Source organism: Lacerta agilis, chromosome 9, assembly GCF_009819535.1.
Source record: "Lacerta agilis isolate rLacAgi1 chromosome 9, rLacAgi1.pri, whole genome shotgun sequence".
Taxonomy (NCBI): domain Eukaryota; kingdom Metazoa; phylum Chordata; class Lepidosauria; order Squamata; family Lacertidae; genus Lacerta; species Lacerta agilis.
The window spans coordinates 15,325,786-15,346,916 of record NC_046320.1 but is presented as its reverse complement, the minus strand read 5'-3'; the positions used below and the strand labels follow the sequence as shown (position 1 = coordinate 15,346,916).

The window sequence follows — 21,131 nt, the reverse complement described above, 5'->3', positions numbered from 1 at the left end:
ACGAGTCTACCGCTCTTAACCACTACACCACACTGGCTCTCACATCCCCTACTTGTTTGTAGTCCCTAGCACCTGAACAAGGCTACTGTCTGGTCTGGAAATTTGATGAATAATAAAAGGATAATCTGGCTGTCATCTTCATGGGCTTTTGGTGTTTGTGTCAGGAGTGGTGTTTGATCTGTAACAGAGGGAGTTGCACAGTTTAAGGGTGCTCAGCTTTGGCTGAGAGCCTTCCTTGTTGTAGTTACAGGTAGGTAGCTGTGTTGGTCTGCCAGAGTCAAAACAAAATTAAAAATTAAAAAAAATCCTTCCTGTAGCACCTTAGAGACCAACTAAGTTTGTTCTTGGTATGAGCTTTCGTGTGCATGCACACTTCTTCAGATACACTGAAACAGAAGTCACCGGGCCCTTATATATAGTGAGAGGATGGGGAGGGGTATTACTCAGAAGGGTGGTGGGAATGGGTGATTGGCTGATAGGTGTGGAAAAGCTGTTGACGACTGTTAACAACTGCAATTAAGTTTGGTAATTAGTTGCAATTCAGCAACTTCTCTTTCCAGTCTATTTCCGAAATTCCTTTGGAATTTTGTCAAAGCATGGCAGCGAACTCCACCATTATTCATCATGTACTGCTCCCTATATAATTTTTCTATAGGTAGATTATTAAAATAAATTCCCCAGAGAGTTTCCCTTTTTAATAATGGGGGGAATAAGATGGGTGGAGTTAAATATAAGGCTAAACTTTGCAGCCCCATGGATCCAACAGAATTTCATTGCATCCCATGTGTGCAGGGCTGGATTTAGGTTTGATGAGGCCCTAAGCTACTGAAGGTAATGGGACCCTTTATATGTCCAGCTGTCCTTTGTCAACAACAAATTGTCGCTGTTTTTTGTGTTGAATATATGCTGTATGGTAGTTTATGGACCTAATAGGGCCATACACAACACAAAACACTGTTGCTGTATGTAGGTTTTATTTTATTTGTTTTTTATCTTATATTTTGGAAATTTATATCGAGGTTTTTTTCCCTTTAGTTTTTTTTGGGGGGGGGGCAAGACAATGGGGCCCTAAGCTATAGCTTGTTTAGCTTATACGTAAATCAGGCACTGCATGTGTGAAAATGTACTTCTATACTGTTCGTATTTTTGTTTCAATATATATATATATGAGTGACAGACATTATTTTATTGTTTTAAGCTGCCCAGGGAACATTGTTATGAGTGACATGCAAACACTTTAAGCAAGCAAACAAACAAATCCTTCGAATGGCCATCCTGAGGGAACTGAACTCAGGAGAATGGCAGAGCAGCTCCTGTGTCATCTTTCAAGGCTACTTCAGCTAGAAAAAACAGCTGACTTTAGGGAGAAATGCTCTTTTAGCTTTAGTAGCAGAAATGGTATACAACACAGATCATTAAAAATAATAGGATTGCTCCCTGTTGGGACGCAGCATGTGTCTGTTTGTATGGGTGGGTAAAGATCAAGGGAACACAGTTAAGATTAAAACAGTCTTGTTCTCTCCCAGATCTAAATAAAGAATACAATTGCACAAGTAAATGTACTAGCCCCTCACAGCGCCTGCATCCTATGAGCCACAAGGTGCTGTCATAGGGAAGAAAGTACTGAACACCTTGTTGATGTTGAAGTATCTTTGCATGCCTTTCTGGTCTAGATGAAAGCTGTGGGCAAATACTCTTGTCAGAATTCACCACCCTATTTGTGGGGAGAGAAAATGGGGGATAATTTGACCAAATTTCTCCCAACTGTTTCTCAGGGGTGGGGAGACCAGGGCTGACCCCAGACATTTTGGCACCTGAGGAGAACCAGAAAACGACGCCCTGCTCCCCGCCAAGGAAGAAGGGGTGAGTGAAGATCTACATCAGGAACAAGGGGGGGAATAAAGATCTACATCTGGATCCGCTGCCCTGTGGATCCTGCCACCTGAGGTGATTGCCTCACCTTGCCTCATGCATGGGCCAGCCCTGGCAGTGACTACAGCACAGCACCTTCCTTATTCACAAGTGGTATTGTGCTGTTGTGGTTTTTGTTGTCACTACAAGCGACAACAGTGGCAGCCTGACCACCATTTTGCCTTTCCCATGATGGCTTGATCCGAGCATCGTTCCAACACATTGTGTTTGTTTGTTTGTTTGTGTGTGTGTGTGTGTGTGTGTGTGTTGGTGGGGTCAGGTGTTTAAATGGCAGCTGTCAACCCCACCCCAAATGCTGGAAAATAATCAGAGATACTTATGCAAAATGGCCTTTGCTCCAATGTGGGCTCAGAAAAAAAGAACCCAGAAAGATCCTCAGAAAAGTTTCTTCTAAGAAATTTCAGCTCTGCTCTACTTTAGATGCCAGCCAGTATACTTGGTCTCCATCAAAACAATAAATAGGTGGAATTTAAAAAATGTTATACATTTGGCATGGGAAACAATAATATGTGGTGAACAGGTGTGTGCAGTAATGAGCATTGCTGATGCCTCTGCCCTTTGCAGTTGATGGAGATGCTGTTGTAACAATGTGTTTTGGCAACATACACTCCCATTAATCCATGTTTTGGAACAGAATACTTAACCCAAAATATACTTTCCGTTCATAGTCTGAAGAAGTGCAAAGGAGGACACAGCTATTGCTTCGTAGTTGTGCAGTAGAGGAGTCCCATATAGGGTGGGGCAATGTGTTTCTCTATATTTTAAACCATATGTAAATAAAGAAATAGATAACATTTTGCAATGACTTATTTATTTTTTTACAAATTCAATTTTATCCTTGCATTTAAAGAAATAAAAATCCATTACATTTATTCTTCATGAGATTTTTCAACTCTGTGAAGGACTGATCTGTAATTTGTTTTAAACAGTTTTTTAATATTATTGAATATTGAACTGTAAATTGCTGTAACCCACCCTGGGACACTCTGTTAGTTCCCATTCATTTCCTTTTCCTTGAGAAAGGATTACAGTGTTGAGGATTACAATGTGGAGACACTCTGCTTCTGTTGAAATGCGCCATATCTGAGAAGGGAAGTGCACACCACCGAGAAACAAAACCCCAAAACAGCATTTTAAAAAGAGAAGACATGGTTACAGCACCCCTGGAAACATCACCAAAGTCTACGCATCAAAGACTTAGCCAATGATGTTGCCCACATGCAACCACACACACACACAGAGGAAACTAATCCATGAAGGACAAGTCAGAGGGATGTCCCTCATGCCATCATGCACCCGACACTGAATAAATGCATATAACCCTACAGCTACCCTGCAACCAAGAAGACTCTCAGGTGCTGTGCACTAAAGCAGCCAGAGGCCAGCAAACTCCCAGAGCTGCTGATTCAGTCCCTGCTAGAACAGAAATTTTGCCTCCCTGCCAGCATCGATGGAACAAATACATACGACTAGGCAGTAACAGCAGGGACGCGGGTGACGCTGTGGTCTAAACCACTGAGCCTAGGGCTCGCCGATCAGAATGTCGGCAGTTCGAATCCCCACGACGGTGAGCTCCCATTGCTCGGCCCCTGCTCCTGCCAACCTAGCAGTTCCAAAGCACGTCAAAGTGCAAGTAGATAAATAGGTCTTCTTCTTCTTCTTCTTCTTCTTCTTCTTCTTCTTCTTCTTCTTCTTCTTCTTCTTCTTCTATCACTCGTAGCTGAGTAAGATTGTCTTCCATAAACACAGTTTTAACAATGACTGTGTAAGTGACTGTGGAGGCCAATTCTGGATCCACACGTCCTTCCACAGTGGGGATGGGTTGGGTTTTTGGAAGAGGCCTGTGTGTGAATTTGTTTTATATGTGTAGATCAGTGCCTGCTGACCAACGCACAGTCTTCGCAGTAGGGCTCTGGTCCGATGGCATGAAGTAGTCACGACAAACCGATAGATTCCTATCTGCTACAGCCTTCATCCGCCTTCACAGCCATTGTACCGGGTAACATACCGCTTGTTATCATCCACCTGTTCTGCCGTTGAGGACTTCTTCGATCATTCTTTGTCTAGCTCCTTCCCTTTGACCTTACCGCCTTGGGTGACCCTGCTGGGAGTACGAGATTCCCAACGGCTTCGCTCACAAGGGTCATAGGAACATGCAAGCCCACTTACCGTGATAAGGTGATGATATATGACATTTCCGTGTGCTGCTCGGGTTTCACCAGAAGCAGCTTAGTCATGCTAGCCACATGACCCGGAAAAAACTGTCTGCGGACAAACGTCGGCTCCCTTGGCCAGTAAAGCGAGATGAGCGCCGCAACCCCAGAGTCGTTCACGACTGGACTTAATTGTCAGGGGTCCTTTACCTATAGGCAGTAACAACAAACATTCTCGTTCAAATCCATGCAGGTGATCTCCCTCCATTACTGGTAGCCATTGATTATTGTTTGAGCAATATCGTTCCTTTAAGATACAGTACAGTATTCACAAACACACATGGGAGAGTGCTGACAGATCTGCTTTGTAACATGCCCCGTTCCCTTGCTCACGTGTGTGTGTGTGTGTGTGATCATGCGAGAGAAGTGGCAGAGAAGTGTTAGCAATGTACTTCAACATCTGCAGTGAGATATCGCTATGCAGCAGCATGCTCATCATAGAACCTCCAGGTGTTTCAGAATCTTTCCCCTTCAGCAACTAGAGGTGGAAATATAATCCAAATCAAGGATTTCTGCCTCTCTTCACCCTACCTGTCTTAACTCTGAAAATATGGGCTGCTTCAGAAAATACGGGCTACATATAGGCTATTTTCCCACATCTCTCAAAGAGATTCACGTACCATTCAACTGAAAAGAAGCGGTTTTGAATTACACCTCCCCTCACCCCTTGTTCTTCCCAACGCTCAGCACTCGCAGGTGTAGCTGGAGGCCAGAAAAAGCTCATACTTATTCGCAGGTGAATAAAGAACGAGACATACAATATTCTTTACGTGCCTCTCAGTGTGCAGGCAAGCTGATGGCATCACATTCAGAACGGAGTCGTATTACTTTGCTCCCCTGCGCGCGAGAAAAGTTGTTTGAAAAAAGTAGTTTGTTTACTGCGGGAGGAAAGGCAGAAAGCAGTTACGTACATTTAAAAAAACCCACAACCCACCACCATGGATGTGTAAAATGTTCAAGAAGAAAGGAAAGCCAAACAACACATGGCTTCTGAAAACTGCACTGTCATGCTCCAGTTGTTGGCTCTCTTTTTTGAATTGTACTGCATTATTAAGTATTTATTATTCATATAGCACCACCACCACAAAATGCATTTATGCTGCACCTGCCTGGAGAGTTTTAGGCCCTCGTCCTTAAGCATAGATCTGAATAGCACCACATTAGAATGACAAAATCAAAGAGCACTAGAGCGCTTGAGATGAGCACTTGAGTTTGTTGTTGTTGTTGTTCAGTCGTTCAGTCGTGTCCGACTCTTCGTGACCCCATGGACCAGAGCACGCCAGGCACGCCTATCCTTCACTGCCTCTTGCAGTTTGGCCAAACTCATGTTAGTAGCTTCGAGAACACTGTCCAACCGTCTCATCCTCTGTCGTCCCCTTCTCCTTGTGCCCTCCATCTTTCCCAACACCAGGGTCTTTTCTAGGGAGTCTTCTCTTCTCATGAGGTGGCCAAAGTACTGGACATTTTTGTGCTCCCACCCACAAGAGCAAGTTTAAAAGCCCATAATGATCCTGCCACCTTGGATGTGAACTGCCCTCCCAAGGGAATCTTGCCTGGTGCACACACCCTAATATTTTCAGCACCAAGTGAGTGTTTCGGAATAAGATCAATGTCTAAAATAATAGCACAGAACTCTGCGTAATCCAAGAAATGTATGACTCAGTTCATTGTACTCAAGTTATTGTTTGATTCTGTTCTGTCCTGTTCTGAAAACTGAGTAATAACATACTTACAAAAATGGCATTTGGAGTAAAACTGTACAATTTTTTTAAAGTCTAAAAAGACAAGTGGGGAGTAATTTAAAAACTGACGAAAGAGCATCATAATATAAGCAATAAAAAAATGTTAACCACTGACTCCTACATATATAGTATTTGCTAGACAGACATTAACATTGCCTGTTAGACAGACATCCTCCTTGCATGTCAGAAGGAAGGAAGGAAGGAAGGAAGGAAGGAAGGAAGGAAGGAAGGAAGGAAGGAAGGAAGGAAGGGCCTAAGCATGATGTGAGAGATTTGTATTTGGGATCTCCTACGACTTTTGTGTAACCAAGGGGCTGCTTTGAAGATCAGTGTAGTTCTGGTGCTTAGTGAGAGGGTGTTTAAACCCTTTCCCCAACCTAAATAGCTCCCGGAAGCTGCTTTTTGCTCCGCAGCAATGCATTTGCAGCAGGCGGCCGTGAGACTGATTCAGCACAGACTTACTTTATCTGAAAGAAGTGTGCATGCACACGAAAGCTCATACCAAGAACAAACTTAGTTGGTCTCTAAGGTGCTACTGGAAGGAATTTTTTTTATTTTTTATTTATTTTGTCTTTACTTTATCCCAGAAGTGACAGGCACCATACGTCAGAATCTGTTGTGAGCTATCGTAGCTCAAACCAGCCCCTCCAGATGTTTCAAACCCTTTCACATTTAACAGCTCCTTGGGAGAGATCGAAATTAAACCACTAGCCAAATGGAAGACTCAGACCATTTCAGACAGCTGACCCCATATTTGAGAAACAGAAATAACCCTACCATTCTGTGGTTCTTGGTGGGAGTATTGAGGAGAGGGAAATGGGTAGAAATGACAAGTGGCAGGAACAAAGAAGATTGTTGAGTTGATCTCCAGAACATTCATAGTAGAAAGTTCTCTGAAAATGTCAAGCTAGAGCCAAATAAGAGGATAATAATAATAATAATAATAATAATAATAATAATAATAATAATAATAATAATTTTTATTTATACCACGCCCTCCCCAGCCAGGACCGGGATCAGGGCAGCTAACACCAAAGTATGATACATTAAAAACATAAACAATCGATTAAAATACAGCTTAAAATCAAATTTGGAGCAGAATAAAATCAGATGGCAACCCATGGATTATAACTATAACTATAAAGTGATGATAGAAATGCATGAACGCATCACTACATATTTTGCCTTTTGCTGTCAGCAGCCACAGGACTCCTTGATTTCGATCAGGACTTTAGCATGGAGAAGGAGGGCCTTCCCCCCTGCAGGACTTTTCTTCCAGTGAACACTATCCTGGTAGAAATACACACCCATGTAGGTGTGTTCTCCTACTGGCTTAATCAGCAGCTTTGGGATCAATTTCCACTGGGAAAACAGCATGGAAGGAAAGGTTAAGCCTCTGCAGAATGTTTCCTCAGCAGGATTCAAAGAGGTGAGGCAGCTGTGGTTGCTATATGCCATGGTTAAGTTCCAGTTTGAATGGTTTCGTGTGATTTTTAACTGTAATTATTTTAACTGTATATAATTGTGTGTGCTATTGTGGTAACCTGCCCTGGGACCCTAGGGTGAAGGGCAGGTAAGAAATACTGTAAATGAATAAATAAATAAATGGCAGAATGAAAATAAAAAAGATGGGGATGGGCTCAATGCTTCTGTCATGTCTAGTTTGGCCTTTGCTTTTGTTAACAGAACCGAAAGGACAAAATAGATGACAGGACTGACAATGAAACGGAAAATATGATAGTGCCATCCTATAAAAGCATGGTGCAGCCATATTGAAAGCATTTTGGTTGCACCCTCAAAAAATGTATATACATATATTCTTTTATTCGACCGTCAGTCAGAAAAAAATACATTTGTACAGAATTAAAAAACCTCTGAAGGAACTTAGAAGAAGAAAAAGGAAAACATAACCCTCAATGGAATGGAGCTAAACAGATAGCCCCATATCGATACAATCAATTAAAATCTTACGGCGCTTAGAAGCTAAAAAAAGAAATTTAGGCTGTATTTCTAGTGACATTGTTCAGTAAGGATAAAACCTGTCTTTCTCTGGGTAGAAAGCTAGACTGACGTAAACGTGGAGCTATAAGGTTTTGCCTGAGTTCCTACATAGAGAGGACAAGCCAGAAGAATATGTTCGGTAGACTCAACCACGCAAAAAATGTATATAAAACTTCCAAAGGTCCAAAAATTGCAGCAAATGATGATAGTAAAGGATCCCAAACAGGACAACCGATAAAGAATATGGAGGAAGAGTTAGACCATTTGTGGCTTCTTTGTCTGAAAAAGAAGACAGTAAATCAGGCACATGATGCAAGAGGTCTGCAAAATGATGAACAGTGTGGGAAGTTTAAATAGAGAGGAACCATCCCCATTCACAATATTAGAACTTGACGCCATCTAGCGAAATTGATTGACAGTAAAGTTCCCAGCAGATGACAGTTAAGTACTTTTTTGTGCGATACAGGATTAACTTATGAATTAATTGCCACAAGGTGTCATTACGACTGCCGATAAAAGGGCTCTTATATAAACCAGGTAAATGCACTAATCATTATAGTTTAAAATGACAGCTCCACATTTAGAGTGACCTGCATCCTGTCCTTTGGCTGGGCACTTTTGGAAACAATGCACGTAACCTGAAAGAACTTGATATAGTCCAGAGAGGTAATTTCTACATTTCCTATAAATTTTCAGTAACTGTGAAGAAATCAACAGAAGTATTTTAAAGCACCATTAAGGTATTATGGCTGCTTAGTTCCTAGTTGCGGGATGAACTTCCTTGTGACAGTTTAAAGATGAACAATGCATCCTGAGCCACAGCCTAGTACTGAGATTCTTGGCATAGGGAAACCTTGGTACCATGTGCACATAGCAGCCATTACAGCACCATTCGCTGTGGTGCAGAGGTGCATGCCAGGCATGGGGCATCTCCAACCTGCAGGCTAGTTTTGGCTCGCCAGGAGGTCCATCCTAGCCTGCAAGCCCATTCCCCCACCCCAACCCAAGTGTTGATGGCAGTGTGCCTTTGAAGACCAGTTGCTGGAAATCATGAATGGGGAGAATGCTTTTGCACTCAAGGTCAACATGCAAGCTTCATTCTCATAGGCATCTAGTTGGTCACTGAGAGAACAGGATGCTGGACTAGATCTGGTCTGATCCAGCAGGGCTCTTTGTATGTTCAGACCGTGTGAGTCAGTTGCTCATCAAATATACAGGTGAAACTCGAAAAATTAGAATATCGTGGAAAGGTTCATTTCTTTCAGTAATTCAACTTAAAAGGTCAAACTAATATATGAGATTAGACTCATGACATGGAAAGCGAGATATGTCAAGCCTTTATTTGTTATAATTGTGATGATTATGGCGTACAGCTGATGAGAACCCCCAAATTAACAATTTCAACTTTGGGGTTTTCATCAGCTGTACGCCATAATCATCACAATTATAACAAACAAAGGCTTGACATATCTCGCTTTGCATGTCATGACTCTATCCCATATATTAAACTCCAGTAGCTGATGAAAACAATTGCTTACATAAATGGACTTTTCCACGATATTCTAATTTTTCGAGTTTCAACTGTATAACTACCTTGATGTGTGGAGTGGACTGCACTGGGGAAATTGTGATTGTAACCCTAGACTCACTCACCTAGGAGTAAATCCTATTGAACTCAATGCGATTAACTGTAGAGCAAGAGATGTCTGGGATTGCTAGAAACCAAACCAATGCAATCAAATGTAAAAGAAAGGAGATTCCGACTAATCACCAGGAAGAACTTTCTGACCGTTAGAGCTGTTTGACAGAGAAATGGACTCCCTTGGAAGGTGGTGGACTCTCATTCATTGGAGATTTTTAAGCAGAGGCTAGATGGCCGTTTGTCATGTACGATCCAATTGAGATTCCTGCAGTGCAGGGGGTTGGACTAAATGACCCTCGTTGCCCCTTCCAACACTGCAGTGCTATGATCGTTACAAGTTGCCCCGAATTATGCTCAGTGCATACAGACATCACATCCTTGCACAAGAAGAAGAAGAGGAGAAGAAGAGTTTGGATTTGATATCCCGCTTTTCACTATCTGAAGGAGTCTCAAAGCGGCTAACAATCTCCTTTCCCTTCCTCCCCCCCAACAAACACTCTGTGAGGTGAGTGGGGCTGAGAGACTTCAAAGAAGTGTGACTAGCCCAAGGTCACCCAGCAGCTGCATGTGGAGGAGCGGAGACACGAACCCGGTTCCCCAGATTACGAGTCCACCGCTCTTAACCACTACACCACACTGGCTCTCAAGACTTTGGTAATAGGGCGCCCTGAGCAAGGACAACATTTAGTGCCCCTCCCTTAATAATTCTTATTGGCACAATAATATTTGGCTATTATCATTTGGTACTTTGAGTCGGTACCTGTATAAATATAGGTATCATCATCATCATCATCATCATCATCATCATCACCCCACCGCTCAGGCAGCCCTCACTGCGCTATGGGAAGCTGCCCAGAATCCCCCTCCCATGCCCCCTGCTATGGGAATTCGCCCCATAACCCCACCAATGAGAAGAACCTTCTTTTTTTTTAGAACTATTGATTGGGCGGGGTGAGGTTGTAGGGCGGGGGGTGGTGGTGTCGTTGTGGGGACGCGGATATGGGAAACCCCGATGGAGTGGATCATGGGCTCCTTTGATTGCGCAGGGTTGGTGGGTGGGTAGCCGGCGATTTCTTAAAACTCTCCCTTCTCCTTTGGATGAATTATTCATGAGACCCAAAAAGAAAGAAAGAAAGAAAAGAGTTTTAGGCCCTCGTCCTTAAGCATAGATCTGAATAGCACCACATTAGAATGACAAAATCAAAGAGCACTGGAGCACTTCAGATGAGCACTTGAGTTTGTTGTTGTTGTTCAGTCATTCAGTCGTGTCCAACTCTTCGTGACCCCATGGACCAGAGCACGCCAGGCACTCCTGTCTTCCACTGCCTCTCGCAGTTTGGCCAAATTCATGTTAGTAGCTTCGAGAACACTGTCCAACCATCTCATCCTCTGTCGTCCCCTTCTCCTTGTGCCCTCCATCTTTCCCAACATCAGGGTCTTTTTTAGGGAGTCTTCTCTTGTCATGAAGTGGCCAAAGTACTGGACATTTTTGTGCTCCCCCCACCACCACCCACAAGAGCAAGTTTAAAAGCCCATAATGATCCTGCCACCTTGGATGTGAACTGCCCTCCCAAGGGAATCTTGCCTGGTGCACGCACCCTAATATTTTCAGCACCAAGTGAGTGTTTCGGAATAAGATCAATGTCTAAAATAATAGCACAGAACTCTGCGTAATCCAAGAACTGTATGACTCAGTTCATTGTACTCAAGTTATTGTTTGATTCTGTTCTGTCCTGTTCTGAAAATTGAGTAATAACATACTTACAAAAATGGCATTTGGAGTAAAACTGTACAATTTTTTAAAAGTCTAAAAAGACAAGTGGGGAGTAATTTAAAAACTGACGAATGAGCATCATAGTATAAGCAATAAAAAAAATGTTAACCACTGACTCCTACATATATAGTATTTGCTAGACAGACATTAACATTGCCTGTTAGACAGACATCCTCCTTGCATGAAGGAAGGAAGGAAGGAAGGAAGGAAGGAAGGAAGGAAGGGCCTAAGCATGATGTGAGAGATTTGTATTTGGGATCTCCTACGACTTTTGTGTAACCAAGGGGCTGCAGAAGAAGGGAGGGAGGGAGAAAAAGAGAAAGAAGAGGAGCTCGGGGTGGAGGATGGGGGGGGGGAGGCCGAGGCGCTGATGTCAGTCCGGAGGAAGGAGCCTTCTTAGTGCACAGCAGGAGCCTCGGCGCTGCTTCCAGTGCTGCAGAGAGGGAGAGAGAGGGGGCAGCTTCAGGGTGCAGCATGCTGCCTGGCTCCCGTTCCAGCCTCTCCAGTAGCAGCGGCGGCGGCGGCGGCGGCTGCATTGCTCGGGACGCGAGCGCAGCAGGGCCAAAGGGGGTTACCGCGCGGCGGAGGCCGAGGGCGCACGATGGCTCGCTGTCGGGGCAGCGGCTCTCTGTGGCTCCTGGCGCTGGCGGCGGCGTGCCTGCTGCATCGCGCCCAGGTGAGGAAGCCGGTGCGGTGTCCCGCCATCTGCAGCTGCACCAAAGAGTCCATCATTTGCGTCGGAGCGGCGGCGGTGCCGCGGAGCCCCGGAGACATCAGCTCCTTGTAAGTCGAGCTAAGAAGGGTGATGATGATGGGGGGGGGGGGGAGAGAGAGAGAGAGAGAGAGAGGAAGGAATCAGCCCTTCCCTACTCGGGCGGCGTGTTGTGCGCACGCTTTACTTGAGATTCCTGCATTGCAGGGGGTTGGGCTGGATGCCCTCGGGGGTCCCCCTCCGACACTCCGCGATTGTAGGATTCTGACGTTCAGAGGGTGTAAGAAAAAAAGCAAAGCACCAAACTTGCCCCCCTCCGGCTGCTCCATGCAAACAACGTGCATGGGAAGGGAGGTGCCCGCCTGGCGTTTCCGGAGATGCCTCTGTGGTCGCGCATTGCTGGTCAGCCGGGAGATGTTGTTTTAGGGCCAGCAGAAGATGCTGCAGCAGGCAGTTCCAGAGATGGCAAAGGTTGGAGAGGGGCGGGTGATGCGGGAGAAAAGGCCCAGCCTATAAAACTCAAAAGAATTGGGGAGATGCAGCAAGTAAGTGGCCATGTTCTCACTAGAGGGGAAGAAATGATTTTCAGCTGGTCTTAACTATCTTGGAACAAATAGGATTCAGGGTCCTGGAAGTTGAGAGCGAGTTCACTGCCTTTGGTAGCCTAACGTAGGACTTTTCAGCTTGCCTCGCTTTAAAATCTGCTAGGCTTCAAAACCCTTCAGTCAGTCTTCAATTCTGTTTCACTCACTGATTGCTTCTGTTCAGTCATATGTAATCTGTATCTACAGCTATAAGGCACACATATATTACAATGCATATATGTAATAGGTAGGAAAATAAATCCATAATATAAGGGGACAGAGAAAGCAGATCCCGGTTCACTTTTCAGACAGAAAAGTGCACACAGTATTTTGGATTAATTGATAAATATGGTGAAAGGAGACCATAGAAAACTTCCGGAGGAGCAGGTTAAGAACTGTAAGGAAGGTCATGGAAAAGCCATTAAGAAAGAGAGTCATAATGATGATGGTAATAATAACAAGAAAAAGTGTTGTAATTAGTTCCTATGGATTTTCCCTTGTATTTTCCCCCTCAGGAGCCTGGTAAATGGAACATTTTCTGAAATAAAAGAGAGAATGTTTTCACATTTGCCTTCCCTGCAGTTGCTGTAAGTATTAAATTTTTATTTTTTTTATATAAAAAGAGATGATCAAAGCTCTTGCCTGCGAAGAGGCATCCTGGGACTTTGAAATAACCGTTTCCAAATCACAGACTGAGACCCACGATTGGGGAACGTTAATTTCTAAAAACCAAGTAAAGAGCTAAGGAGTCATTGCTTTGAAAGGAAAGGAAAGGTTAGTGTAGAATCCAAAATAAATTGACATGCGATTGTAAAGCTTATTCTCAAATCCAGTTTGATTTTTTTAATTGTATAGAGGTGCATATTACAAACACTTCTCTTGTTGGACATTCGTTTGAAGGATTGTGCTAAAATATTGGAAGGAAATTCTGCTCCAACAGCAATGCTACATTGTTGAGAAGCACCAAAAGAAATTGGATTCTTAAACACCACCACCACAAGCAACCCCTTTTTAGTATACCAACCTAACAGCATCCTTCTTATATCTCTGCCATAACAGTATAATTCCCTATTTGGTTCCTTCCATATCCAAGTTGGCATGACTATTCTCAGTTCCCACCATGCTTTTGAATCGCAATTCACATTGTTGTCTCAAATTCCTTGGGCCTTCCTTTCATCTGAGAAAGCTCAGGTGCCTCCCAGGCTCTCATTCATGGGTGGAAAGGAGACAGGAGCCTGTCTGATGGCTTAGCAGTTGCCAAAATCTAAACCCACACTGTAATTTTATCTTGGTTTGGGAATTATTGGTGAAGTGGACTAAACAGCAGCCGTGCTGTCTGTCCTGCCCACCCACTCTTAACAACCAATGCAGATGACCTGGTGAACCAGGCACAAAACTTGCATGGCCCACAGACTGGAAAACAGGTCATGTATATGCTTCCGATTCACTAACTGGCTCTCTTGGGAGCAATGCAGTGAACTGCCAAGCCATGCAATCAATGCACTGTGTTACACAACAGTTAAGAAAGGGATAGACTGAGATTATTGTTGTGAACTGTGAAGACCAGCATCTTAACCTTTCCTGTACAATACTAACCAATGCCCTTCAGGTCATAAGTAATTGTGATTGACTTTCGTCTGACTTTACTGAAACTTTTGCAATCGTTATCCATTTTATGATTTGCGGTTGCCGTAATATTTGCGCTCCTGTTTTGTGACAACCGTATTTCTTTGTGTGTTTAACCAATAAACTGTAGAGCTTTGCAAAAGAATCAGCACAGCGCAAGGCTGCAGGCACCAGCGCATGCTTGTGGTGCCATCAATTTGTGCTGACATCAGTCGGCTTCTAGCAGGCGCCTGCTGTAATCTGCTGAAAACTTCTTATGAATTATAGTCCTTCTCCCCATATATAGTGCCCAGTTCCGCCCAAGCTGGAACTAGGAAATCCGGTCAAAATTTCAACTTTGGAAAGAATTCAATGGTCACGGTAGAAATTAATGGTAATTGTGGGAGGGTGACAACAATTTACCCTTAGAGGTTGGTTCCACAAGCACCTCTGTCCTAGCTTGTCCCTCTGTGGACTTTTGGTCTACAATTGCAATATGCCAGGAAGAGAGCTGGAATATATACCCATGTGCGGATAAGGATGGCACCACCCATTTTTGCCTCCCTTTCCCTGAAGGGTGGAGAGAAGCCCCTAGAAATGTGTTCATGGTCTGAAAGGTGGGGGAGTCCCTGCAGATTTGAAGTGTACGACAGAGTTTTAGTGCAATTCTGCCCTTTTATGCATTTCTGCCGCACTGGGCTCACTATGATGAGCTACTCTTTTCTAGTAGTCGTAGATTCTGTTCCTCTTACTCTGCCATCCAGTGTGGCAAGACCAAAGTCTTTTTAACCCAATAGCACAGGAATAGGCAAACTCCGGCCCTCCAGATGTTTGGGACTACAACTCCCATCATCCCTAGCTAACAGGACCAGTGGTCTGGGATGATGGGAATTGTAGTCTCAAACATCTGGAGGGCCAGACTTTGCCTATGCCTGCAATAGCGTCATGTCTTGCCACTCTGCTCTTCCAAGGTGGTCCTGGCTTGTTCTATCGAGGGCTGAGAGCATTTTGCATACAAATCATTATATCAACATTCGTATTAATATTTTCTATGTTTATTAAACGATGACTATATTTTCGCATTGATTTTTTTTTGGTAATGTTTTACTCAGCTCTCTCTCTCTCTCTTTTAAAACTATAAAACGTTAAACGACACTATAGGAATCCAAGTCAGCAGAAATGCTAAATGAATGTTTGTCAGTGACGTAGAACTGTGACTAATCTATCAATCAAACCCGTTCGATGCATTCCATCGTGGCTTCCCAACACTCTGCCACACCCCAGTGTGGTAAAGAAACAGAACCCAGGGTACAGCTGTGCAGACAAGAAGGGGGAGGCAGAATACCCAGTGAGGTGGCCATAATCCATCATTCAGCTGAGTTGACCTCTCCCTCCTCCAGCTGCCACCGCAAGGCTACCTAAGGACCATCTTGCCCTGAAAGGGGGGTGGGGAGACAGAACACCCTGTTGAGTTGCCCAAATTTTATCTCCTGGTGTCCCAGCTAAAGCGGTCTCTCCCCCAAATCGCCAGCCCGTGGCTACACAAAAAACACCTTGCCCTAGGAGAGGAGAGATCTAACTATATCCTAAATGAATAAAATAAAATCCTATATTTAAAATAAATGGCTACCATTCATTCCTATGGGGGGGGAATTAAATCACTGCACTTGAGGACAACATTCTGGTGGGCAACCAACATCCCCTTTCCCTCTAATATTGAGGTGGCCTAGCTATCACATACAAGGGACATCCTGGAACGGAGCAAGGTTCCACTTTCTCCACTTCCTGTCGTTCACAAAGTTGAAAGATTCAGGACAGGAAAAAAGGAAGTATTCCTTCATGCCGCACACAGGTAAGATATGGAACTTGCTCCCACAGAAGGCAGTGGTTTTAGAAGGGAATTGGGACAAATTCATGGAGGATAAAGCTACTGGTGGCTACTAGCCAGAATGGCTATGCTCTGCCTCCACTGTGAGGGGCAGTATGCTTCTGAATACTAGCTGCTGGACACCACAGGAGGGGAGACTTTTCTGGTGCTCCTTCCTACTCGTGGGCTTCCCACAGGTAGCTGGCTGGTCGCTGTGTGCTGGACTAGATGGCCTGATCCAGCAGGTTCTTATGTCCTACTGCTTACAGAGTCATTGTTGTTGTTGTTTAGTCGTGTCCGACTCTTCGTGGCCCCATGGACCAGGCACTCCTGTCTTCCACTGCCTCCCACAGTTTGGTCAGACTCATGTTGGTAGCTTTGAGAACACTGTCCAACCATCTCGTCCTCTGTCATCCCCTTCTCCTTGTGCCCTCCATCTTTCCCGACATCAGGGTCTTTTCCAGGGAGTCTTCTCTTCTCATGAGGTGGCCAAAGTATTGGAGCCTCATCTTCAGGATCTGTCCTTCCAGTCATATTTGATAACAAAGCAACGCGTGCTTAGTTGCACCAAAGGAGGGTGAGAGAAAGAGTATTAAGCGCTCATTGAGGACTTGTTAATGGCTCTTTATGCATTCTGAAGAAACTGACTAAGGGAAATTCAGTTTTGTCTAGCATTTCTTCACAGTGCTTTAAATTGTATGGTGGCCTTTTAAAAACACCCCCCCCCTTTAATGTTTGCATTCCGTTTTTTAGACTGCTGAATTCTAACTCATTTACTATCATACGGGATGATGCCTTTGGTGGTCTGTTCCATCTCGAGTACTTGTAAGTTTCTTCTTTTGTTTAACGTAGTAAACTAAGATTTCTGAAATGGATGAAGCTACTCTGATGATTTGCTAGTACGCTGTCCTTGAAGGAAATGTTCTTTTCTCTGGATGACATTACATGTTGTGACTCATGCGGGGCAAGTGGATGCGTGTGAACATTCTCATATTTCTGCTTTCCACTGCAAGATATAATGTGCATACTAGGAACTAATACAATTCCCCAACTGGAGATGCTTGGGCTTCAGAAACAGGGAGCTCTCGTGTGTTTCTCTGCAGGAAATGTACATGAATTCCCATTTAGCACATTGCAACTTACAGTGGAAAGCTGACTTGCAATATTGCTTGCCTTTCCCTTTCTTCAGCACTTAACGTCTTAATTATTTCCAGAGGGCTAGCTAAGCTTGTCTGTTTCAGCAAAACCAACAGTCTTGCAGCACCTTCAAGTTTGCTAGTTATAGATTACTTTGGAAATGTATTTTGTGTTACGTTTCATGGGGACGCGGGTGGCGCTGTGGGTTAAACCACAGAGCCTAGGGCTTGCTGATTGGAAGGTCGGCGGTTCAAATCCCCACGACGGGGTGAGCTCCCGTTGCTCAGTCCCAGCTCCTGCCCACCCAGCAGTTCGAAAGCACGTCAAAGTGCAAGTAGATAAATAGATACCACTCTGGTGGGAAGGTAAAAGGCGTTTCCATGTGCTGCTCTGGTTCTCCAGAAGCGGCTTTGTCATGCTGGCCACATGACCCGGAAGCTGTACGCCGGCTCCCTTGGCCAGTAAGGCGAGATGAGCGCCGCAACCCCAGAGTCGGACACGACTGGACCTAATGGTCAGGGGTCCCTTTACCTTTTTACCTTCATGAGTTACGAGTCAGGACTCCACACACTTCAAAGGGGCTTTGAATTGTCTTTTCACAAACAACAGGCCCCCTCCCACCGATGCCACACTGGAAACTGCTTTTAAAACTGAAGGGTCTTTCAAAAGCAGATTGTGGTACGGCATGGGGTGGGGCAGTGTCTGCTGTTTAAAAAAATCCCACTGAGCATGCTCAAGCCCTTTGGTGTGCTTGAAGTAGCTCTTTGGATCCCAGCCAACGTGATAACGATTAAGAGCTGGTGATAAATTTGGCACCTCATTCCAACTGAGACGTATTGTGTGTGGACTCAATAGGAGAGCATTTAAAGCTCACGAAATGCGCCGAATTACTGCGAGTTAAATGAGTTTCACAGAAAAATGGGGAATTTGACCCAAGCAAATATATGTTTTCTAAGCGCAGTCGTGTGCTCTGTTGCATCCCCGATCGATGCATTTCCCCCTCTGTGCCGTAGAATTAATGTCAAAAGTAGCAAATAAGGATGACAGGAATAGCTACAGTGCTTAATATTACCACTCCATGGTACTGTTGCTGCTTACATTTTAAAAAATGGAAACACATTCTCAGCTGTGGTCACCAGCCAATGCCGTCCTTCACCACACTTACTTCTGTAGCCTCTTAGAACCAGGTGCCTTCTGATTAAACGAAAAAGATGACCTTAGGACCTTCTCACTGACCTCCTTTTCATTCTGTATCCTAACCACAAAATCAAAATGCTCACATGCATTAATGTCATGCTGCTTCAGGAGGCCAATCCATATTACATACGGTTTTGATTAAGTTAATGTCACAATGAGAGGGCAGGGTTAACAGATTGGGTGCAAAAGGCAAATGTATTCCCTCTTGCCCAAACTTGCATTATACTGTTCCTCCATAACAAAGATCCAACCCAATTCGTATTTCAGATGTGCCAAACCCCTGGTTTTATGTCTTAGCTTGCTGCTGGGTGGTTGTTGTTTTTTTAAATAAGAATTCGGTTTTAGTAACGTAGCCTACTTTTGCTGTGCTTTACACATTTTATGAACTTCTTTGTAAGGTGCTTTGAGTTTACTTAATTAAAAAAGTAAGGTATAAATGTTGAAATCAGTAAGTCCTTTTCAGTCCTACTGATTTCAGTAGGAGAGATAACCACATGGTTGAATATCTCCCATTGGAACCAGTGGAGCTTAAAAGTTCTGGATCATGAATTTCCTTTTATATTGGTTCTAGAATTTTGCAGCGTTGACTCAGGAGAGTGAGGTTACAAATGTGTGAAGAAATTATAACAGCACAAGCCTATGCATGCTTACTCAGAAGTATGTCCCATTATATTCACTGAGACTTACTCTCTAGGTGTCCACAGGAGTACAGCTGGGAAGGCAATGTATTCATTATGCTGCGAGCTCCTGGTTACTTCATTTCTTTTGCACCTAGTGCCTCTTAAAAAAAATTATGTTTACAGTTTTCTTCCAAGGGCAGGAAACATTCCAAAAACAGAAGTGTGGCCAAATGCTTGTGCTTGCCAGTCGTGAAACATCACCAGTCCAACATAGCATGTTAGGAACCTAGGCCAAGTAGAAACAAAATAAAAAATTCTTTCCAGTAGCACCTTAGAGACCAACAAAGTTTGTTCTTGGTATGAGCTTTCGTGTGCATGCACACTTCTTCAGATACACTGAAACGGAAGTCACCAGACCCTTAAATATAGTGAGGGAGTGGGGAGGGGTATTACTCAGAAGGGTGGTGGGAATGGGTGATCAGCTGATAGGTGTGGAAAACCTGTTGACGACTCTTAAAGGCTGCAATTAGTCTTGCAGGGAAAGGCAAGGGGTGAGATGGCTAAAGATAGCTTTGTCATGTATAATGAGATAAGAATCCAATGTCTTTGTTCAGACCAGACCCTTAAATATAGACCAGACCCTTAAATATAGACCTCAGTACATTTAAGGGTCTGGTGACTTCCGTTTCAGTGTATCTGAAGAAGTGTGCATGCACACGAAAGCTCATACCAAGAACAAACTCAGTTTGTCTTTAAGGTGCTACTGGAAAGAATTTTTTATTTTGTTTCGACTATGGCAGACCAACACGGCTACCCACCTGTAACTAGGCCAAGTAGCAAAGAGTTAGCCACTGTCTAGTTGGGACTGTTTAAGCAGTATATATGTCCAACGCACAGGGGCAGTTGTTAAATGACAAGCAATAAAAGCATATTGCAGCCTGACCCAAAGTCTAGCAAGAGCTCTGCTGCTCACACAAAGCTCCTGAGGGTGACTCTCATGTGTGCACTGAAATGAGCAGTTTGGTTGACGGAGGCTTTTGTTAATCAGACCACAGCAGACACTTAAGCCAAGAAAAGGGGAATAATTGGTGCTATTTTTATAGAAAAACAGGTGCCGGAACTCATGGCAATGGCACCCACATGAGAGGTGCCGGAATAGAGTCCCAGCAAGTTCTGTCTGGGGTAAAAAAAAGCCCTGGGAATAATGCTGTTCACCTTTTATTCAATATTTGCTTTTGTTCTTCTACCAGATGAATTGAAACATTCTCTTTAACACGTGTCTTTCAATCACATCTTTCTGCATAGATTTATTGAAGGAAACAAGGTAGAAGCCATTTCAAGAAATGCATTTCGTGGCCTTCGAGATTTGACACACCTGTAAGTCTTTTAATGCTACTTTGAATTATTTATATCTTGCCCCAAACTAGATTTTCCAGTACCTGCACTGGAGGTACAGCTATGGTATATTTCTCACTTCACTGCATAAGCTGCAGAGGGCTACGCAAAAATGTGAAACAAGAAACGTTCTAGCCCTCATTGTTGGATAAAGTCATTTTTTTGTTCAGACTAAAGAATCAAATGAAGCTAGAATAATAGGTGGTGGGAGGCAATGTATTCTGTGTTCTTTATGTGCCCTACAAGACACTTAGATTGCAATCATCTCATGGTTTACATATGAAGAGAAACACATTGTGTGGGGTCGCTTTCATGGTTAATGATTATTAGTGTCATAAGACAATGTCTGAATATTTCACAGCTAGTTCAAAATATAAACTATTTTGTAATGTGGGGAGTAAACTTGTCAGATTTTGCAAGAGTCCCACACAAGCCTGACATTTAGCACCAGGCATGATTAGGCATCAGCTGGGGGCTCTGCACTGGTCAAGAGGGTTGGGGTGGGCGTCGGGTCAGGGGTCTCTGACTCACCAACCCAGAGCACCAGATATTGCAAATCAAAAATGATAATTTTACATAGCCTTATCTGCATGTTCCAACATATGCACAAGGCAACATGTGTGTCTAATTAATTGCCCACGGACTGTCTCGCTAGAGTGGTGCATGCTCTAGTTATCTCTCGCTTGGATTACTGCAATGCGCTCTACGTG

The 21,131-nt window shown here is 43.8% G+C and overlaps 1 protein-coding gene across 1 annotated transcript in view; it reads left to right on the top strand.

The window, feature by feature from the left end:
- Window positions 1-11,905: 11,905 nt before the first annotated feature.
- Window positions 11,906-21,131, top strand: part of LGI2 (leucine rich repeat LGI family member 2) — a 28,222-nt gene continuing 18,996 nt past the window's right edge. The window contains exons 1-4 of the mRNA XM_033160584.1: window positions 11,906-12,087; window positions 13,116-13,187; window positions 16,826-16,897; window positions 20,332-20,403. Coding sequence (XP_033016475.1) covers window positions 11,906-12,087; window positions 13,116-13,187; window positions 16,826-16,897; window positions 20,332-20,403 — 398 coding nt within the window. The remainder of the gene's footprint in view (window positions 12,088-13,115; window positions 13,188-16,825; window positions 16,898-20,331; window positions 20,404-21,131) is intronic.